The sequence below is a fragment of the Gouania willdenowi genome, chromosome 16 (assembly GCF_900634775.1).
Source record: "Gouania willdenowi chromosome 16, fGouWil2.1, whole genome shotgun sequence".
Lineage (NCBI taxonomy): Eukaryota > Metazoa > Chordata > Actinopteri > Blenniiformes > Gobiesocidae > Gouania > Gouania willdenowi.
The window spans coordinates 8,977,496-9,001,580 of NC_041059.1; the positions used below are offsets into that span (position 1 = coordinate 8,977,496).

General features: G+C 36.4%; 1 protein-coding gene across 2 annotated transcripts in view; it reads right to left on the reverse strand.

Moving 5' to 3' along the window:
* The window catches only part of prdm1a (PR domain containing 1a, with ZNF domain), a 28,866-nt gene extending 14,678 nt beyond the window's left edge, over window positions 1-14,188 (reverse strand). Inside the window, exon 1 of one of the 2 annotated variants that reach the window (XM_028470710.1) lies at window positions 13,954-14,188. Coding sequence is in view for 1 of the 2 variants with exons in the window: in XM_028470709.1 (XP_028326510.1) it covers window positions 1,350-1,376 (27 nt within the window). In the remaining variant the exon portion in view is untranslated. Of the gene's footprint in view, window positions 1-1,349; window positions 1,535-13,953 lie in introns of those variants that run through there. The other variant, XM_028470709.1, reaches the window with a different exon arrangement.
* Window positions 14,189-24,085: the final 9,897 nt, after the last annotated feature.

The following is a 24,085-nucleotide window of genomic DNA, read 5'->3' on the forward strand; positions in this document are numbered from 1 at the left end:
ACTGCAGCGGAACCGGCAAATCATCCCAAACTCAGCGTGTGTGTCTGTGTGTGTGTTTGTTGTGTATGTGTGTTGGGAAACGGACGGATGGACAAGGAAGGGGGGGGGGGGGGGGTTGGTGTTGTGACGAGGAAGGGAGCGTCAAAACTTTTCCATTTGGGGGACCACAGCAGCACAAACAAAACTTCAAACGCGATCCCACCCCAGACAGCCCCACGCAGGCAGATTATCCATGAAGGGACAAAATCGCTGCATGTTCAACGCAAACCACAGGAAATCTGCACTGCAAACAGATTCTTTTTTACAGCATTTTTATCCAATATATCCATTTTAATCCCACATTATGAATTAACATGTTTTTGGAATAAAGTTTTGAAACAAATTTGTTTCTGTCACAGTAAAATTCAATTTAAATGTTGACTTTTCAGCTCCAAATCAGCAAAATTTTACCCTAATCCTGGAAGAACCACAAAGTCCCACATTTATATTGGACAAAAATGCATGACATGTTCAGAAAAACTCAATTTAAGTTTAAAAATCTAATAAAAATCCCTCAAATTTGTCGTGTAAATGCCAAGGAAAGTTATTCTGCAGTAAAAAAAAATAAAAAAAGATTTAATTCTCATCTCAGGACCAACTTTGCATAAGAAGTTTGAAAACTAATAGTGAAACCAAGAAGTAAGACAACACATTTCACATGTCACACATTTTGACCAACTGAATATGCAAAAGCAGAGGTTGCACACACACACAGACGGAGTTCAGTTTTAAAACAGAAAGGCTTATTTCAATAACCAAAAATGGAAGAAAGAAAGTTTTAGATGCAAATAATAAATCATAAGCGGCCAAAAGTTTAAATATAATAAAAAAGTAAATTATTAAATGAGAAAATCTTTCCCAACGCAAAGATGTAAAATAAGTTTTTTAATAAGAGAAAAAAGTGAATAATTTTAAATTAAAATAAATGAAATCTCACGCAAAATCACAGAAACAAATGTTTTACAAAATCGCAATAAAAAATTCAAACAACCGTTTAAAGCTCAACAATTTAAGGGATGTTTTCAAAAATAATCATGACATGTTTGAATGAGAAAAAAAAACAAAAAAAAAAAACAAGAATAATAAATTTAACGAAAGGCAAATTTGTATTAAAGTATATAAAAAAAAATACTTAAGTTGCATTTGTCTGGTAGTTTTTAACTTTTTGTGTTATTTCCTATTGACACACATATAAAATACAACTAGAAAACAAACTTTAAACTTTAAAAGAATACACAACACCTATGTTGTTGAAAGATAAATAAAAATAAATAAATCTGTGTATCCTGAAAGTAAAAAAGCAGACATACCGTGTAACTTTGGTCCCATCCACACATATGGACGACTGCTCAGGTCCTCTGTGTGTGTGTGTGTGTGAGAACAGTGTGTGTGTGTGGGACAGGTGCAGATCCCCCCACTCTGTCCGTCCTACTCCGAGTGCTTTTACTCCACGCTGCTCTGTGTGTGGAAGCAAGTGTGTGTGTGTTCTACTTGATGTCCTGTTTTCAACTGTTTGACTGTAGCAACATCTCTCTTAACCAACTCCTTCTAAGCCACACCCACATCACTTAGATCCCTCCTCCTGACTCCGCCCCCATCATCCTGTGTACACACGCACACACACACACACACACACACACACACACACACACACACACACACACACACACACACACACACACACACAGTCACTTTTCTGTGAAAGGCAGCAGGAGCTTTCACCTGAGGCCATGACAATCACAACATCACCAAAATAAAACAAATTAAACCATTTTAAATAAAATAATGTAAGTAGGATTCATAACTTGACAGAGGTCAACAAGTTTGTGTGAATGGGTTTGAATTAAAGGAAGCAGTCAGAAACTATCACATGCACACACGCCTCTAGGGGGCAGGACCGAGCTTCTACCCTTGGACTAGCTTCTACTAAAGGACCTACAAGCTCTCCCTCTCTCTCTCTCTCACATTTGTTACCCATGTCTTTCACCCTTTACATCACAATTGGCTGCGTGTGCTGTTTTTCACTTTCTGATATTCATGTTTACTACTAATAGTCTCAAATCCCACTATTGAGATGCACGTGACCAAATCTCATTCATAATTGCACTGATCTGTGACTTTGAATGATGGTAAATGAGATGTAAAGATGTTAAATATGAAAGGCAAACATGTCAAAGATGTTTGTGCCTTGCCCTTGGAGACTTCCATAATGTGTATTCAAAGTATAGAACACGGATGGATGAAAAATTATGCATACATGATGTAAAGGAAAATAATCTTAATAATTAGGGCGTCACCAACCATTAACCTTCTGATACAATACGGATATAGCATCTTTAGTGTTGGCTGAAACATCGACTCGTTACGATATTAACACAAATTATAAATAATAATAATTCATACATTATTTTTTTTTGTAGTGTTGAAGGTTAGAAAAGGCTTGATATTACCTATAAAACAATAGTCAACAACAGGAGTATGAGAAAAACTGGACCATTTATTATTAATCAATAGGTTACTGCTACATACATTTTAAGAGTATTCTACAGTTGAATAAAAAATAATTAGAAGACCTTGAAAAATAACCTCAATAAATCCAGAACAAACAACATGTTTTATAATGCAATACTCTTTTTTTAAATATTGGACCAATAATTAATTATAATTAGCACCTAATAACTTAAGTCCTTAATAACTTACCAACGTTTTACTTTCTGATACAATACGGCAAAAAGATATCGGTACCTATATCAACCTGATACAATATCAGTACGAATCATAAATACTAATAATTTAATACTTATAGTGTGGAAGGCTTGATAAATTTATATGACGCAGAAAATAATAGTCAACAACAAGAGTATAAGAATAACTGGCTCATTTATTATTAACCAATGGGTTACCGGTGCATACATTTTGAGAATATTATACAATTAAATAAAAATTAATTGGAAGAGCTTGAAAAATAAACTCAACATATGCAAAACAAACAAAATGTTACTCTTTTTTTTTTATTTTTGTTGATATTAGACCAATAATCAATATCAATAATTACTTATTATTTGGACTTATAACTTAAGTCCTTAATAACTTGAGGATTTCCTAAGGAGTAATATTCAGGCTTGTTGTATTCATGGATAAAAACATTTAAATATGATGAATATCTTAATCACCATGCAAAGCAAAATTCCAATGCTGGACTAAATATAAAATATGCTGAACTATAGTTCTTCAGGAACAAACCCAACCAACCCATGACATAAAGTATTAAACATTAAGACATAATTTACTGTAAATTTAAGCTTCTAACCATTGACGCCAGTCGGTAAAGACTTGTGCCACATTGGCCGTTTCCCAAAAGCTTTTGTTACTTCGTGATTTTTTTTTTTTGTCACAAGACACAAACAGACGTTAATCAAAGACAATGACTGGAGTGAATTTGAAAGAACCTCTGTTAGTGTTTCTCTTTCTGTGTTGATTTTCCATCAGCGTACAAACTGTAACTCAGCGCTCTCTCTCTCTGACGCTCACGCTCTCACTAACACTGGAAATTCCCATCTAATTGTCGTTCCCCCCAACTACCTTAATTTACCTCCTACACATTCCCCTCCTTCCTCCTTTTCCCCTTTGATTCCCACATTGTATTTACAAAAAATGATTTTCCACAGTAGGTGGACACACACACTGCTTTTTCCATACCTACCAAAACGCCTCTAAAAGTGTGGACCACTTTCCTAACTGTCAATGATGTCCACAACTTTATGTGTTGAGTTGCATACAATATGGATTAGCTACAGGATGCTGCTACGCGACCGTGGCTCAGGTGGCAGTGGGTCGTCTTCTGATCGAGAGGTTGGGGGTTCGATCCCAGTACCTGTCCTTGGGCAAGACACTGAACCCTAAGTTGCTCCCAGTGGTCGACTAGCGCCTTGCATGGCAGTCCTGTCCCACTGTGTGTGAATGTGAGAGTGATTGGGTGAATGAGCTGATGTGTAAAGCGCTTTGAGACTGCTTCAGTGTGGTGATAAAGCGCTATATAAAATCAAGTCCATTTACCATTTACACGAGACAATACACGTTAACAAACGGGACATTTTCTGCATAAATTCTTGAAGGAGAACATCAACTCATGTTTTGGTACTTGATGGAGAATTGTTTTAGGGATGATGGTTCACCTGAATCCTAAACTATTGCTATGTTCAAAATGATACACTAACGTACTATACACTACAAACTCAATCAGTACATACTGTCTACTAAATACTTTCAGTATGATTAGGATGATGACGATGATGAGTGTTCCCACTGAAGTATACTTCCAAGTTTCCCAAGATGCATTTCAAACAATGATAACAAAAACCTGCAAAACATTTGAAAACATTCCTCTCACGATTTATTTTACAAAATGGGAATGTAGACAAATATTCCTTAATTTTTTTGGGGATAAAAAACTAGAAAATACTGAACTATTTTCCTTTTATATTTAATTGTCAAAAGAATCCCTTGATAAACTATTCAAAACAATGCCATTCAACTAAAAATAAATCTTGAATGAAATAAATAAAGGAATAATACAAAGGAAGAAGAAGCCTATTAATTTAAATTCTGGTTCTATAGTAAACAATACAAAACTACATAATAGTTCCTTTTCTTTTTAAAAGTGCAACTGAAAATGTATTTTGTGCCTTAACAATTTGACTTAAAAAAACAAAAACAAAAAAAAACAGTCATTTCACTGCATTTACGTCAGATATTTGTTTGGACCAGCAGAGGGCGCTGGTAACCGAGTGGTCGGTTAGCATGCAGATATCCTTGCAGTGAAGAAGAGAAGTTATGCTAGCAGACAGAGCTAATAGAAAAACGTGACTTTTACAGATATTCACATAATATTACAGATATTCTTTCGGTGCTAAAGGGGTAAAGAATCATTTATGAACATGTTTAAGGTAGATGGCGGCCAGAAAGAAAGTAGTAGCAGATTCTGCCCGCTGCCTACACTTTTAGACGAGAAGGATATATAGCGTCCTCTGCTGTTTAAAAAAAGTACTGCGATTAAATTTTCAGAGCATCGATGTGAATTGTGATACCTATGAATCGATTTTTAACTGCCTTACAATTAATCGTTACATCCCTAGTATGTACACATTTCATTCCGACATTTCGGAATGAAATGCTACTGACAAACTTCCAGTTACCTTCAAAACAAGAGCCCTATTTAAAAAAGCATTAAAATGTAATGAAGAACAAAAAGAGATACTCTTGTTTTGAAAAGTGGATGTTTGATTTTTAGCTTGAAGCCGGTCCCAGGATAGTTAAACATTCCGCTCGCAATGCATCCTGGGGTGGTTAAGTATGACTAGTGTGCACACTTTAAAAAATGTCTCGATATAGTATCGATACGGGTATTTCTCACGTCTTCATTCTTTTCACACTATCTAGTGTGAACGCACTACATACTAATTTTGACGTCAAACAAAGAATGAGTAGTACCATAGTATACCATTTTGAACGCGGCTCTTTGCACAGGTAATCTAAATGCAGTGTAACAGTAGTGAGACTTGAACAAACAAACTGGACAAAGTCTTAAAAATAGGGCATGACTTAAAAGGTAAATTAAAGGTATTTTTTCAGAAATGTATTAAAAGATACAGGTACTTTATTGCCTTATCATTAATTTATCAAAGGTAAGCCTCCTTTTATTAACTGTTATAGATTTACTGGAAACTCTGTGATAACGATGCATTTTGGTAATTCTGGTATTTCATCCTGAGAGAAAAGGCACCAGTCTGACAGTGATGTTGAAAATGTTGAAGGAGCCTTCCATCCTGAGTGCGTGTTTTTCCTCTTTCACTAACGAAGAAGGATGATCAAGGAATAAAAACAAGCAACAGGAAGAAGACAAGGAGAGAGAGAGAGAGAGAGAGAGAGAGAGAGGAACCGGACCTCTCTTTCTCTCCCTCTCACTGGTGACAGAAGGTCTGACCACATCACTCGCTGCCTACTGCTTCCTGCCAACGGACGACCCTGAAAACACACACACATTTACAGCGACACACGCACACACACAGCTGCAGATCTGTCCCACAGCTGTTGGACATGTTGATGCCATACAATCACTGGCGTCCTCTCTTTGCCGAACAACCAAGACAACAGGAGACAAGAGAGCACAGTAGTGGACACCCAGCTTCACAATACTTACCGGTACTGACTGGTTAACTGCACTCTTATCCTCCATCATAATCTCACTCATGCAAAAAAAAAAAAATCCACAAACTCTTACTTTGTAAAACTCACACTTCATTCTGCTCATTATCTTGCCTGTTGGTGTGTTTGTCTTCTTTGTTAAATTTCATTTAAGCTCTTTTTAAAAAGGGAAATACTTTGGTAAGCAATGCAAATGACCAGTAACCGTTTAATTTGAATCAGCAGCTTCGGGGCAGTGGTGGCCTAGTGGTTAGTTTGTAACTGGAGGGACAGGGGCTCAAATCAATTGTGGGCCATCACTGTAGAACCATGAGCAAGTCCCTTAACCCTTACTGCTTCAGGACTCTCTTGAAAAAGAGATTCTTAAACTCAATGAGACTTTCCTGGTTAAATAAAGAAAAATATTTGACCACTTCCTAATTTATTTTTCATACCTTCCATTCTTCACCCAATGAACCCAAAGGTATCAGATTGGTTTCCAGACTTCTTTACACTTGACATGTTCTTTTCTTTCCTATACATTTTTATATCTAATATACCTGTATGATATAGGCGGTAAGTTTGGCATGGTTTTTCTTTTAATGACTGACAGTATGACAGATGTGAGATTGTGTGACAGATCAAAGCTTGGTCATCTGCAATGACTTGATAAGGTATCAACGTTAAAGCTGATATGTTAAGATATCTTTAGCCACCTTCTCAGATTGTCTCCCCCTCCAGTGAGAATAGACCTGATCAGGTGATATGCAAGTCTATTAGATAATCTATCTATAATACAGCTTTTAAATGTACCAGTAAACTCAATTTGGCCATATAGGATGTTTTGAACACATCTTCTGAAACGTTTCTTCTTTCTGTAGTGTGTTGCTCTGAAATAATCTGGTTTTGTGACGGCACTTCCTTGGCTCTAAGGTATATGCAGCTGGAGCGGCTGGAGGGGTCCGGTAAGGTAGCTTTGTCTCCCCAGCACTCAAGCAACTCTCAAGGCACACCCAAATGTGTCTTTTTTGTTTTCTATGGTGGCCTGGCATGCATGCCTGCAGGACACGAAGACAAAGAAAGGTCCAGATACCTCCTGGGTCTCTGTTGGTTTAATAGAGGGCTTCTATCCCAGGAACACACCACCTAAAGAAAAGTGTGAGAACCCACACTTTCTTCCTACATTTAACTTTCTGTTTTGGAAGGGATTTCATCTCAGTAAGTCTTGAAAATCAGTTCCGTGACCTTCTTCAAACTCCTAATGGTGAAGAGGTGGGAGGGGGCTGTAAAAAAGCTGTAGCGGGCTGAATGAGGGTTGTGGTCAAGATGAAACCTATACCTAAATGTTAAGCAAAATACTGCATCCTCATACATATCATACAGTGATTAGGGAACAGTTGGAAACCTAGCAAAGAAAAGTTTTTCAGAGTCAGAAGAGGTGGATATGTGCACTTGAAGGAGAACTGGGAATTCTATTTTAACAAGAGTCTGTAAAGGGGAACAAGGATGAAAATGGTTTCAACTTTTTAACCTACTTAAAAGATCTAGATTGATAGTTTTGTTTGGTTTACAGTCCATGAAATATCTATCTATCTATCTATCTATCTATCTATCTATCTATCTATCTATCTATCTATCTATTCAAGATATGTAATGGCTTGCAACAAGTTAAATTTCTGGTTCATTGTTTTCATGTTGTCATTTACTTTTCAAACTGAGTCAGTTAGATTTTGATAGAAGAGCAGAAAACTGCTTTGGCTGACCCTGCTTTCCATGACTTGATCTGATAGATTTGTGGTCAAATTTCTACATTATTCAGTATTAAGGCCATTATCACATTATACTCAATATGTTCATCTGTTTTGTATTTTACAATAAGGTTGAAAGATATGCCTTTTTTGTGTTAATGCATGAATGTTGTGAGTGGAAGAGTATGTGCTATATCCTAAGGCGGTGGTTCTTAACCTGGGTTCAATCAAACCCCAGGGGTTCGTTGAGTCAGTCTAAGGTATACACTATCCAGAGACATGTACTACAGTTCAACTGGCAACAAAACAATGGTTCTAAGTTTACTTGCAGAATACATTGCTGTTGGGCTCCGTGTTAGCTCTAGTAAAGACTAGAAACTATGGGTTATAGTCTTAACTTCTACTACTTCAGAGTGGTGAGACTTCAGCTGTAAGACGACACTGACCTGCATGACTTCTTTCTCTAAATGGTTTTGCTCCATGGTCTTGATTGTATAACAGATATATGTCAGCATGACGACCTGGTTTGATAATGTTTTAAAGAACCCAAATCATACAAAGTCTTGCAGTCTGACACACTTTTGGCAAAAACCTCCAAAAAACGTGTTTGATTTACCCACAAGTTTCACCAAAAAACAACAACAACAAGGTTTTAATTGCCTCTACTAACTCTGGGAAGAGTAGATGGGGATTTTTGACGACGTGGAGTCACATTAATGTCCTCCAATCAGTTGCACCAGATCCGATTCAGCTGATTCAAAAGACTGTTCATGTTTACCTGATTCTGGGAACTAGCTTTGTTTCGGGAAGTTGCTGGACCAATAAAACGGCCAAATGCAAAATTGCCTCAGAGAAAGCCCCTTAAAAGGAAACACACACACACACACATACACATACACACACACGAGAGAGAGTTGGTCTTGACAATTTGTCCTTTTTCCCTCTTCTGTCTTTTCCATCACCCCCGTCATCTCCATCCCAGTCCTCTGCTGAGCCCCAAACATTTTAATTGCAGCCCACAGGCCATTTGATGCCTCTTCAAATCACTGCGAAGAGATCACCTATTGTCCTTCTCCTTTGTGTGTGTGTGTGTGTGTGTGCCTGTGTGTGTGTGTGTATGCCTGTGCTTTCCTATGACGGTTACACTGCGGACCAGTGTGTATGTGTGTGTGGATTTAGGAACCTAATCCTTGAAAAGAGAGGCCATTAGGGAGAATTATGTGTGTTTGACCAAACCATGATCTCCTGTGTGCGTGTCGGACAGTTGCGAACGCGTGGCATGCATCACGTTGAGGTCCTCAAAAACGAAGGGGTGGAGGTGCGTCTGGGATGGACGGGGGTGGGAAAGGGGGGTGTAGCCAACTCCAATAATCTTGCCAATCCACCCCTGCTGTGCGTGCGTGCCCACACACACACACACACATAGTTGGTTCATTTTGACACTCTCAACAGATGGCCGTAGCTGAAAGGCCAAGGGTAAACTTGAGCAATACCCAAACCAGACAGTCCCCCCTTAGTGTCTAAAGCTAATCACACAGCACAGAACCAAACACACTATTCATTAAGAGGGAAATAGACTCACTCACGGACTCAGGGCAGGATATTCCCTCGACGGTTCCCATTTCATTAAAAAGATGACACATTGATACAATTGCTCTTAAAAGTGTCCCTTTAGGTTATGTTCGGATGGCAGGTCTCAATGCACAATTAGTTTTTTTTGTTGGAGACATCAGATTTTGGTTGCACGCCCGTTCATATTACACACAAAATGCCGCTTCTATCAGTTTAGAGTATGAACTGGATGTGACACTGATGTGACCCGCATCAGCAAAAGAGGTCCTGAGGTTTGTGGAAGTAAATATGAAGGCATGCTTGTGGAACTTAAAAAGTTTTTGTACAGCCAAATGTTTTTTTTCTCCCCCCGTTGCTCCTCTCGGGGAAGAATAATTGTGACATTTATTGCATTTCAATAATGTAAAGGTCAGCCATTACCTTGCAAAAAATCAGATACATATCAAATTTAGGAGCACATATAAAAGTGGCCTGGGTCGGATTAAAGAAAAAAAATCTAATTTGTGGTGTTTAAACTGTAACAGATCAGATACAGGTCACACATGGGCAAACAAAAAGAAGTAGAAGTTACCGAGCGGCGATTGAAAAAATATATAAATTATTTCTAAAGAAATGTTGTTGTAATTGTTATAGTGAATAAAAGCAAAGAGTGAACGTTATGCTAATAGCCGATTTCCAAAGCTTGTGTTGCTAGAAGTACAGTATATTACAAAGTCACTCCTCTAGCCCCATGTTAGCCAAATGACAGGATAAAATCCCATCGAACAAAATCCCAACCCCTTTGTGAGAGGAAATGATGAGCTTTCCCCTCACCAAAGTAATGTGGACACATTTACACAAAATGTTTTTCTGTTGTTTTGTTATAATTTAGAAAGGCTTTAGTTTTTGTAACTCCACTTTCAGGTCAGCTTCATCAAAAGTGCCCACTTATGAAAAGCTGGAAACACCTGATGCCAATGCTCTAAATGAGAAAAACACCAAGTTGGGAAGTGAGAGGGGTCCTAGTTTTGTTAGTTATCCTCAATATAGATGGCATTTTTATTTTGAGATCTTAATTAATGGTGAGTTTTTTGACTCACCATTAATGTGAAATGTTTCACTTACTATACATTTTGAAGGAATGTGTAGAAAATAGTTGACCTTTTTCCTGATTTTGGGTCAAAGTAATTAAAGGCAGATGGTACACCTGGTTTAACTACCTCTCTACACAAATAGTCCCTCCTATTTCCTTTCGTATCCACTGTCCCTTAACCCCCGAAAGTGTTTAAGTGGTGACCATGATAAGAAACATTCAAATTGTCTTTACACTAATGAAAGGAGGTTCAATGCTTCCTTTTTTAGCGACATTATGTTTTATTTAACATATTTTATTCACCCAGGAATGCTTTGTGCTGTTGTACATGTGTATGCCTACAACGTTATGTAGGCCTATATCTAGCATAAATATAACAATTTCATAAAATCATACTTATTTTGGATTAATGTTTATTTGTGAGTGGAAGGTAAGTGTGAGCAACCATTCTCAATGTGACGTTTTTTTAGTTTCACTTTTGTTCCTTGTAGCCTGGGAGCCTCCACACCTTTGATTTACATTCAAACCTTGTGATATTTGAGATTATATCAGCGGTTAGAGGCACAGGGGAAAGTGTTAAAAATGCACTTTTTAGTAAATTTGCCATTTTTTCACCACGGCAGACGTCACTAACTTTCGCCGCCGTCTGATTTATTACGTAACCTAGTGGAAGTGCATCTGATTATCAAAACAACACGATTTTGCCTGGATGTGAAACAACATTTTCTGGGAACTCAGACATGTCAGCACTGAAGAAAACAAACAAAAAACAACAACAACTAAACTTTACATCTCTATAGAGGAACAAGTTTCCCTGTTGATGAAATGTACTTTTTAAAAATGTATAACAGCACTGTTTGTAAATATTATGAACTGAATTGTTTTATGCTTTTTGTACAATGTTTTGTAATAGTCTGTCTTGGGGACTGCAGACTAAAGTCTGGTACAAAACATCTTTTCATATGCTGATTAATGCTCCTGTACATGGTCCCTGTCAAATAAATTAAATTAAATTAAAATAAATAAATAAATAATAATCGCCTTTCCCTGACTCCTTTAGGAAGTCTCCTAACACCTTTCCTTAACCCTGTGACATCATCCATGGGGTTGAGGAAAAGGGGATAGGAAAAGAGATAGGAGGGATTATTAGGATTCGAAACCACTAACAATTAGATTCTCCTTTCACCCCCTACACACTTAAATGAAAAATTGTCAAAATTCCAATCTCATGAATACATTTAACTGATTCAGATCATAATAAGGAGTTGAGATTTGGTCATGGGTTTGTTAACTACTGGTACAGAAAATGGGGTAACAGAGAAATTGATAAAAAATAATTTCCCAAAAATTCTGATGACTTGTTATTGTTGGGTTTTCATCTTGTGACTTTTCCAAGTTTAGTACGTAACAACACAGTCATTTGTGTTAAGTGCCCTTTTACGTCACTTTCCGCCAATGACCCACATCAGCTCCAAAAAGAGTTGCAAAAGGTAAATAAATCAACTTTTTTTTAAAGCACTTCAGTAAGAAGGAAAAAAAAACAAGGACTCGGAATTTTTCCCATACTCACTCTCAGGTAGCCATTAAAAAGCTCGAGGACATAAACATGCTCCGACAAAATTCCAGTAAACACCGGATACGAGTGATGAGTCACGGAGTGAAACAGCAGCACGCAGATAACACAGACAGACGTATGCTTAATGTGACATTCTCCGCCCCCCCCCCATCCTGGTAGTTTCCATTATAACACTCATGGGGGACAAACCACTTTAGTCCAAATAAATATATTTTAATGAAATGATTTCATCCAAAAATATGTCCACTATTCCCGAAGAACCAAAGAACTATAGTTGTATAAAGTCATCTGACAACAGTATATTTTATAAAAAAAGGAAACATTTATTTAGGATAGAGTTATTAAACTCAAAGTAGTAATGATTAGTCTTCAATCTAGATTAAAGAGAAACCTTAAATTCAAGATGATAAATGACATCATATATAGATAAGCTCTTACAAAATACTATTAAGAAATTAAAACAAACACATACATTAATAGTGTGCCTAAAAATGGCCAGATTTACACTTTCCTCCCATTCATCATAACATCCATCCATGACCAACATCCAACACTCAGAGTCACGTGCTCTGATCACATGTCTACCTGTCTAATTTGACCAATCACAGAGTGCATGGGATTTAATAACAACCTTCAAAACTTGGCACATGCCATACGACATACGTCATTACTGTGTGAAAAACACAACAAATATGGTCAGAGATAAAAGCTTGGTTATGCCCCTTTCAGTTTTGTATAGCTAATAAAATCAGGGAAGTACTGGTACATTTCAACATTTTACATAACTTTTATCCCTGTAATGTATTAATTTTCAAATATACTGATAAGAGTAATAAATGCAGTTTTTGTTTTAATGAAGCTGAAATGAAATTGAAATTTGTTTTACCACTGCCCATATACATTATTATTCTGAAATGTGGTTAAGGATTTTGTATACAACAGAACCAAAAACAGAATAGTAATAATGGCAAAATATGTTATTTTTGTCTTTGAAAACTAAAATAAATCAATATGGCAACATTTCACATTCATAAATCAAAATTCTCAAAATCCCTTTCAAATTTTCATCTTTTTTTAATTGAGTTTAATTATTACATGAGTAGTCTAAAGTTCTTAATAAAACAAATAAAAAAATATTTTCTAGTGATGTTTTCCCTGACTTTGTTATAACTTATTTGTTCCTTTCATGTTGTTTTACTGATTGAAAACTTGAAAAAAATGGTCAAAGAAGGTTTATTTATTATAAACCTTCTTTTTTAAAAAAAAATGTATATATATATATATATATATATATATATATATATATATATATATATATATATATATATATATATATATATAATTTAAAAAAAAAAAAATGGTCAATACATTTTACAAATTTTAAGATATTTCCTGGGTAAGTGTTAAATTAAAAAGGTTAGCAGGGTGGTTAAAAATAAATATAAGCTATAATAATACTGACGGAACTTTAAGTCACGTGGTGCACCTATCGTCACCTAAACTGGCCAATCAAAGGCGCTCCGGCAGTCTATTCATACGTTTCCGTAAGAATAGCCACGGCCTTATTTAACAATACGATCAAACAGGACAAAATGAAAAACGTGAAGAGATTTGAAAAAAAATATTTTCAGTTTTAAAAACATGTGGTCACTCTCCTCTTTATAAAAACGTTTAGATAAAGCCTCAAAATCCGTCAATTAACGCAGGTGTAACAACACCTCCATCTCCCCCCCTTCCGTGAGTCGCCCCTCCCCGGCTCTCACCTGCTCCTCCTCGGGAGTAATCAGGCCTTCCTCCGTGGGAGCAGCAGCGTCGTCGTCCCGCAGAATTCTGACGGTATCTTTGCACTTTTCCTCCAGTTTAAAACCTGCCACGTTTGTCTGCCTGTGTGTGTGAGTGGCTCCTGGAAACTTAAACTTTCACTTTGTGTGTTAGTTTTACTGGTGACTAGCAATTAGCACACGGAACCCATTGAACTCCTCCCAGTTTAACGTTTATCCTGTTCCCACTTCAACAGGGATGCCAGATCTACAGGGGGATTAACAGTAGTTTAGGCATGTAAAATTCTGGGTTTTAATCACACTACAATGATTAAACAATTATTAGTTAATTAAATCAGCTCAGAATCTTTCTATAACCTTAACAATGCACTGTCATTATTATCGTTTACTTTATATTACTTAATATGTAAGTCATGCCAACACAGGTACCTCGTTGCCAGTGTCCCTCATTTTACATCTTTCTATTTGAGATAAATAAACTAGCTTTTTACTCATGCCTTGCCCTTTTTTGCTTATTATTTTTTTTCAGTTTAATTAAAATCAAGCCAATTTTGTCGTATTCCAGCAGATTCCGCTCTTTCTTCATAATTTTAAATATAACCTGATTACGTCTGAAAGAAATGCTAATTATTTTTTATTATATACATTTACTTTACTTTACTACTACTTTATGATATTTATTACTTTTTTAATTGCACCCATTTGGAATGTGTTACCCATCTAAAGTTATGACCTTAGCAAAGGACTTTTTTTTTTGTTTTTTGTTTTTGTCCGTTAGCTGGATTACGTCAAAACCACTTAACAGATTTTTGACAAAATTTTAACCAAAGATAGACAATGGAAGATTTCATTACATTTTGTAGGGAATCTGGATCAATATACAGATTGCGTTTGAATCATGAAAAAAATCACTATCTAAAATTATTGGTGAAATTTGAGGAATCCATTCCTCAGTTCTTATACAATACGCGGCTTACTAAATTGTAATTAAATTGACTCATAGGTCTGTTTGGGACATTAATGAGTGCATTAAGCACTTGTTAATGGGATAAATTTGTTGTTTCCTTAAGGGAAAGCTCAATACACAAAGTTAAACCTTTAATGGAATACAAGTTATGTTAATGTTGACCTCGCACCTCTGATATCAAGTGGCCACTTAACACTTTCTTCTCACACCAGTGTGATAACCCTAACACACACACATACACACACACACGCACTCACAGTGGCGGTTCTGACACAAAATACTCCCTGGGCGGGCAACCTCATACCCAACACCACCCACACCCCCAAACCTACATACCAAGACCTGGGCCAAAATTAAATTCAATTATTTATTACGGTTTTCTTTCTTTCTTCACAATAAATAACAATAACAAGTAGTGTAAGATAAGGCTTTTAAACTGTGCATAGCTTCGTAGACTATTATAGAATCAATTATACACATTTGAGGTTTAACATTTCCTACTGTTTACATTCAAGAAAACTATATGCAAAACAAGTAAAACAAAGTGCAATTTAAAGCTCATAAACTCTGTATAGTTTAGTATACTGTCATAAAAGGTTAAATAATAAAATAGGGTAAGATTAAACAAACAAACAAAAAATAGCAACAACTAAAAGGTGTTTTGTACACAACTACACACCACAACTACAAATCAACCTAAAAACACACCCTAAATTGAGTTTCACTTTTTTAGTGCTTTGTTGGAAGTAAAAACGTATCCGTCTTGCCTTGGTGCGGGCATTGTCATGAATTATGTCCTCATATGTTAGTTTTTCACCTATGGTGTGGTTTATGCTTATCACTGCCAAACTGCTTGCCCATTGTTATTATTTAGCCAAAAATGTTTTTATTTAAATGGATAATAGTTAAATACATAAATACAATAATAGTTTGGACAATTTATCTGATTATTTGTTCAATAATATTTACATTTATTGCAAAGCTGTAAAGGAGAAAATGACAAAAACAATTTATTTGTGGGGTTGATTAGACAATTTGATGAACCCCATGTGGGGACTGATTGGTCACTAGTTAAAATGGTCCCCACCTATAACATAACACCGGTTCTGCAACCGCAGACGGTCGAACATATTCTCAAAGTAAGCAAAACTTGTCGAAAGGAGATTCACGTAACCCTATCCGTCACCAGGGTGATATGGTGAATGTCGGGGCGTGTTTGTGTGTTACCTCGACATCCTCATAAAGCGCAGCAGCGCAAGTAATGATTTTAAATTTTTTTTCTCTTGTGCCGCCCCCTAGAGATAGATGGAAGCGTCTAGTTGTCCTCTTAGTATCCTTTAAGATGGTTCTGCTTATTTATTGTCTTTTTGAGTCATTTAATAAGTGGATAAATCATATAACACAGCATAACTAATAATCCTGACTACAAAAGGCCAGATTGTTTTGCTGCCTTGAACGTTTGTTAGATACTGACCACTGCCGTCTTTAATGTTTTCACACTGTGAAATGAATTGTCCAGCTGACCAATCAGGGATCCTGTCTATCAATGATTTGAACTGGGATAAACAAGTAACGCCCATTACTGACAATTGCAAGCTTTTTGCCACACAGACACAGACAAACGTTTGTTGTTAAATGAAGCTGAAAAAAGTGAGACAATAACCGCTGTCAGCATGAATTAGGTCACAGTCGAAAGTTGGTGTAGCTATGCAACTGTGCAGGTCATCTTACACTGAATATAAGACCTATGCCCGAGAACAGTGGTTCTCAAACTTTTTTGGCTCAAGTACCCTCTTTGTCATATTTCTGAATCCAAGTACCCCCTTTGTCCGAAAACAACATTTTGCTCAGAATACTATGTAAAACATCTGTGGAGCATAATTGTGGAATGAACGACTGATAACACACATTTTAAAGAATCTAATTTTGTAAATACCATGTCTATATTTCGTTTTTTGAATTCACAAAAATAATGTGAACCATGGTTTTTTGTTTGCTGTTTCTTGGTACGCATTATCAATGGGGACATTTTAAATAGTTTCTTACTTAAACCATAAATGACAATGTCTCAACAATCATCAATTATTCATGTGTCAGCGCCTGTTTCTATGTTCCTTTCTTTGTGTTTAAGTCACTTTATTTGGTTTTCTTGTCTTACACCGATTAAGAGTGGTCTCCTGTGTCCATGCGTGCGAGTTCATGTGTGTGTCCAGATTAAATGACCAGTCATTAGGAGGTTAAATAGGGTCTGTTGTCCGAGTGCTCTGCTGATTAAGCTCGACTAGCGGGCACCTGCCATAACTGGGTTCAGTCTCATCCATCAGCCACTGACCTGGCCACAGCCCATGGCCCCCTGGACACTGCAGAGGCCCTCAGGGCCTTGGTGGCCCCCATCCCGGAACTGACAACCACCATTACCCCCTAGACCTGGAGCCAGGATGACCCACAGAGGCCCTTTCTCATTTCTAACCCCAACCACAAGCCTCTCCATGACCTTTTTGTGATGGCAGCCACTAGATGCCTTGAAACGTAGAGAGACGTAGCTCTCCATTTACCATCACTACAACCAGTCCTTGAGTCAACTAGCTTTGACTTATACCTGTTGGTAAAACAGACATTTCGGATGCTTCACACATTGAAAAGATCTTTTAGTGGCAGTTTTGTACTTTGATTCCGGAATCAATGAAAGTTACCATTGACTATCTTGTATCCAAAGGATGGAAACTAAACTGTCTCAGCCAATCAACACAAATCCCTAAAAACATTAAAATATCTGGACCTGCAACTTTGAGCCAATCAGTTTATTTGAATCCATACATTTGAATCTAATTAATACTCTTTGTGTTAAGTTGAGCTTTTGTTTACTCCGATATTATCACCTGACATGTTTCAACTGTCAACTGCCAGTCTTCCTCAGAGGAGTTCTGCTGATCGCCTTTGATAGTTCTTTTGAAGTTTCACTTGACTTCCATGTAATAGTTCCAGCGAGATTCATTTTGTCTTCTTTTTTAACAGTTTAAGTTGAGGTTTAATTTATTCAAGAACTCCTCTAACGAAGACTGGCAGTTGACAGTCGAAACATGTCAGGAGATAAAAATTTCCTGAAAAACCTTGTCTGAATAAATGAAAACTCAACTTAATATACTGTTAAAAAGAAGACAAAAAGATTCTTGCTGGATCTAATTCCCTTTGTTTTAAGCATATCTTTATAAAATATATGTTGCATTTCTGTCTATAGTGACAAAAGATACAGATGCTAACATTTTGATAGCAGTAGTAGAGGTATCTGGACTTTTGTGAGTTTGTAAAGAGACCACAGTTTTCACAAGCTTTTATAAGTTTGTCAACATTGATTTATTTTATTTATAATATTTTATTTATAAAGGTATTCAACATTGATTATACGTCATATGGATTTGCAGGTGATTTTATTTCATTGCTCATTTTAGGGAAATTTCTGCCAATTGGTTTTAGCCAACTGGGTTTTAAAGTGTTTTAGACACCAATAGAAAAGCGTGTTTTTGTCTTTGCAGGCGAGTTTTAAATTAAAACCAGGCCTTATTGCGCCAACTCCTCCAGAACAATAGATTAAACCAGACGAACGCAGGAGGCGTTCACCTAAGCCAGACTCAATAGTTGAATATTATAAGCTTTAAAAGAGAAAAAATCAATAGAAGATAATCAGCGACCAGTGTCCAGCTGTCAGCTATAAATCACAATCAAAATAATAACCGCATTAATTACAGTAGGGCTAAATTAAACTGACTCTACTGGTGCTGATTTTTTTAATTAGGCCAAAAGCTGGCGGGGGGTCCAACCCCCAAAAATCATAGTGGCAGAAGGCGAAAGTTATGTTGTTATACCAGCTACTGGACACAGCAGGACGTCTGAAATTCAGAACACTGTGTCCTATAGGACAGACTTCTCAAACTGGGGATAATTGCCATTGGTTAAGGGTTCATCAAACCTGATTTTCCTTTTCAGAATTTACCAAATTTAATTTCAATTTACTCATTTGTGTCAGTTTACCCATTTTTTTTTTCCCTGTTCGTTTCATTATCTTTCCCTATTTAGATGACTTTACTGGCTATTAGTATAAGTAAGTAATTTATTTATAACGCGCATTTTGCAGATAAAATCACAAAGTGCTGTACAGAGCAGTGGAGAAATTAATACAAGTGCAACATCAAAATAGCATAATAAAACATGGGTGCTTATACATCGTAGGAGCAACATCATAAAAGGATGATCAAAAATTAAAATCCAGTTAACTATAGGGAGTGGTGGCCTAGTGGTTAAGGACGCAGGGCTTGTAATCGGAGGGTTGCCGGTTCAAGCTTTACCTGGGCTATCACTGTGGGATGTTGAGCAAGTCCCTTAACCCTGAACTGCTCCCCAGGCGCCGCAAAAATGGCTGCCCACTGCTCCTCACGGATGGATTAAATGCAGAGGACAAATTCCATTAATGTAGTAACATTACATTGCCAATTAATCTTTAATCTTAATCTTTAAAAGCTTTTCTGAAAAGTGAAGTCTTCAACAGTTTCTTAAATGTGTCCACACAGTTGAGCTTCGTTCATTCGTTTTTCATTATGTAACAAAAACATAAAAAACTAACAAAACACTCATTATTTGATATTTGTTTCCAAAACCAAAATGAAAAAATGGAAAACGCCTTTGTTTTTCAAATTCAAGCTCTTTTGCTTCGGTACAGAAAATGGAAAACGAACACCGTTATTTGTTTTCTTCATTACCGATTTGCCAAAGTACGTGGCAAATCGTACTTTTTGCTTCTGTACCGAAGCAAAAGAGCTTGAATTTGAAAAACAAGTCGTTTTCCTTTTTTTAATTTTAATTTTGTAAACAAATATCAAATAATCAGTTTTTTTTTTCGTTTTTCATGTTTTTGTTACATAATGAAAAACGAATGAATGAATGATACACGGATTTCCCAGAGAGACTGGTGCAGGTTATTCCAGAGTCTGAGGGCCACAGCCTGGAATGCCAGGTCTCCTTGGGTTTTAGGTTTAGTTTTTGGGATCTTTAGTAGACCCTGACCTGAAGACCGAAGCCTGCGCCCCGAAGTGTAGGGGCACAACAAGTCTGAGATATATTGAGGGGACTGGCCATGTAACGCTCGGAAAGTAAGAACTGAGATTGTATAGTCTATTTAAAACTATTAAACTTCCTGAAATGATACCAAACATGTCAAATAGAATCAACTATTGTTATTCATTGTATATTTAAATGCTTCAAATGAGTTAAGAAAGACGGAGGGTTTCGCAGAGATTACATCGCAAGCATGTCCCGTTTTACAGGGAAAAAATATGGAAATGAACGATATGGTCCCAAAACATGTAAGTAAAGGTTTAGTTCATGTCATATAGCTGTTCCCATTTAATTTTGCACAAAATCCTGCGTAGCCATGATTATGTAGCGTGCGATTTTAAACAAGATTATGAGCGAAATTTGACATTTGTTTGTTTAGTAGACTTTCTCCATTCAGTCAGCAATTTTCCCACTAAAAAGTAGCATTTAAATGTGTAATAGTTATATTTCCATGTCATATTAGCGCCTGATTTAAAAAATTTTCTTTAAAAAAAAGTTCAGATTCCTTTTTTTGTTTCAAAGCGTGAATTCTATGTTTTCTGCGATTATGGAAAACTTGAGTCACTAAATGGGATTTTGCAAGCACTGCTGCTGGTCACGTGCACACAAAGCAACCAGCAGCAAGAGCAAGAGTTTGTATCTTCATTTAAAAAACGTATCTGCCACATTTAAAAAAACCTATCTGCTGAAACTGCAGATCAGAAAAACAAATACTGGTGAAAAAGAGAATAGAAGGGAAAAAGTGCAACATTTTCTACCTAATAACTGGTTGAGCTGTGGAGACTTGGGGAGAAAAGTGGCATTGTTACTAACTTCAGTCCACAGTGAGGGCTATCTGATCACAGAGAAGGTTTAACTGGTTCACAGTCCACTGGGACCTGATAGGAGTTTCTTTATAAGCATATAGTCTGTGTCATCTCTTATCAGCACACAAAGAGGCTGCACAGCTAGTAACACTAACCCAGTGACCTGCTGGCCTTGAAAAGTGAAATGGATTTATGACTCTTCTGTTTCCAACCTCTTCCTCTCAGATTGCTTGGACTGCTCCACCGTTGCCATTTTCAGCTTCTTTTTATGACGAGTGCTGCTGCGGGGCTGACCCCCGCATGGTTTTAGAGGACACGGCTGAAGGTAATATTTAAGGGTGAAAGTCAGACTAACCCTCAGCATTATGACAGAAACATCTTGTTTATTGAATACAATGTAAACCCAAATAAGTTATCGGAACTTAAAAAATTGAGACAATCGATTGCCTGAATTTTTTTTTTTAAAGTTGATTAACTTAAATGTCAACTTGTGCTTTTTGATAACAATGAAATTAAAGTGCTATATGAATTAAGTTTATTTTTAAATACTTCCTATTTGAAACAACATAAATATATATCATGTATTTACTTAGTATTTTAGTTATGCTTACTTATAAACTAATGTAGTTCCATTTATTCAAACAATATTAGTTAAAGTTACTCAAAAAGAACCAACTTGACAAAATTAAGTTAGTAGAACTTTTTCTATAACTTTAAATAGATTAAGTAGTTTATACTCATTCACTTTGAACGTCCGGGTTTACAGTTTACTTTGGTATTTGATTTTTAAATTAGCAGTTAATTAGTATTTAAAACACGTGTCAAACTCGAGGCCCGGGGGCCAAATCCGGCTCTTTAGAGAATCCAAGTTGGCCCGTAGGAGAAAGTGAAAATGACAGAAAACATGAATTATTGTGTAAATTTATATTTCAGCTGTAGTTATTTCAAATTCATCAATTTAATGAAAGACGGTTAATTTAATGCGAAAACTGAAAATCATCAGTATTTAACGTTGCTAAGTACTAACAACATCTCTCATCTGTCTTTATCTTTGTGAGTTTTAGTCCTGGAAAATCAATCAGATTTTAGATGGGGCTCATTGGTGACTAGAGCTCCTGAGGGCCCCTTACATGGTCCATGCGGGCTATCTGGTGCCCACGGGCACCATGTTGGATATCCCTGATATAATATATCATTATTATAATATAGTAAAATGTAATGTCTCACTGTGTGTCTATAACAAAGAGTTACCCTTAACTTTCTTCATAAAAAGGGCAATACCCCCCCCACCCACAATCTATTCCCATTAGGTCTCCTACACCTAAACCCTTTCTCCCACACACAATTTCAGTCACACACCCAATGACGAGGGCCTCACACATGCTTCTTTGGTAAAGTTGTCAATGAAAAGAGAAAGGGAAAGAAAGCAACAGTGACACATTTTCAAATACAAAGAGGTGTGTATATTGTATACTGTACATGCATGAATGTTGGTGCTTATGTTTCTTAAGCGTGTGTGTGTCTGTGTGTAGTTTCTCTGAAATGGGACACATTTCAATTCAATGCTTCTTATCTCAGGTGTATTTGTTTACCTTATAGGAACAGAAACAGAAAGGCATCTCACACATACACTAATATTATCACAGGAGTATAAGGTGACACTGAAACTCACAATAGACAGAGGATCATAGATACCGTCTATACCTGATACACACTGTATGCTGTTTTCTGATCTAAAGTGAGGTTTTTTTAAAGAACAAAATTATGTTTACTCAATGTGTTTTTTTTTAATTGCTGTAACATAATTGTTGCAACACCAGAAACTATATTTTCCTATTTATTTTTTATTGAAAACCTGAGTGAATATTTGACATGCACAATAAATGCATTTTTATTACAACAATAAGGGTAAAAATACTTTATACTATTCAGGATTTAGCAGCTGGATCTTGTTTTTTAAATTAAGTTTTAAATGAAGTCATTATGGTGTGTCATAGACTGTTAGACATTAGTTTATATTTGGCCATTGTGACTCTTTCTATTTGATCTTCTAATAGATGTCTTGACATACCCAGAAGAAACGTATAACTTGAGGAGCTGCACCAATCAAAGTAGCAACTTGTTGCTACTTGACTTCCTTGAAATGGCCTCTATGATGATTCGCAAAAACCATGACATTGGCCATGCTGGAAATGTCAAACTAACGTACTACTTGTACTAAGTTTGACATCAAAATAAGTGTGTAGTATGTACATTAGATAGTACGAAAATATTGAGTTTGCAAGAAATACTCAAATGTATACTATATCAGGGCAAGTATGCACAGTGGGCACACTAGTCATACTCAACCGCCGCATGATGCATTGCGAGCATATCGTAAAATTGTCCTGGGACATTGACTTTTGTCTTCCATTAGTTTTTGAACACTTTTATAAGTAAGGCTCTTGTTTTAAAGTTAACTGGAAGTTTTGTCAGTAGCACAATGATGGGCGAGTTTTATTTATCAACTTTCCACGTTGATATTCTACTTGATCACTTACTCACTTAAAATGTTTTCAGAACTTACAAAGGTGGAGAATCAACAGAGATATTTAGCTTCAGGTTTTTGTCGTTGTAGGATGGAAATGCATCTTGGGAAACTTGGAAGTTTACTTCAGTGGGAACACTCATCATTTCAATCATACGTACAGTATATAATAAACAATATGTACTCATTGAGTTTGTAGTGCAGGGGTTAAAACCTCATTTTTGTTCAGGGGCCAAATAAGGAGCAGTTTATCCTAAGTGGGCCGCAGATTTTAGGCGGGAAAATAATTAATTTAATCATTGTGGCCCTGTAATTTACTCTTCCACATATAAATAAATTATTAAATATGTATGGCACTCTAAATATCAAAGCAATATGTGACTCATATCAGTCCCAGTCCTTTTACTTGTATTTTATTTGATTTTGTGACCTATTTTTATGTAATTTGTAGAAATTTTGTGGAGTAATTTGAGGAAAATTGCAGGATTTGGGAAGAATTTATAGTTCTTTTAACAATTTGAGATTAAAAATGAGCCCTGAGAATATTGTGGAGTTTTATTGAAACTGAGTTAATTGTTAATTTACCCAAAGATTCATAGTTTCTGACTATTTTGCTTTCTGCTGCGGGCCAGATGCTCTAAAGCAGTGGTTGTCAAACTTTTTTTTAATGAAGTACACTTTTCTCTTACTTTTGAATCCAAGTAC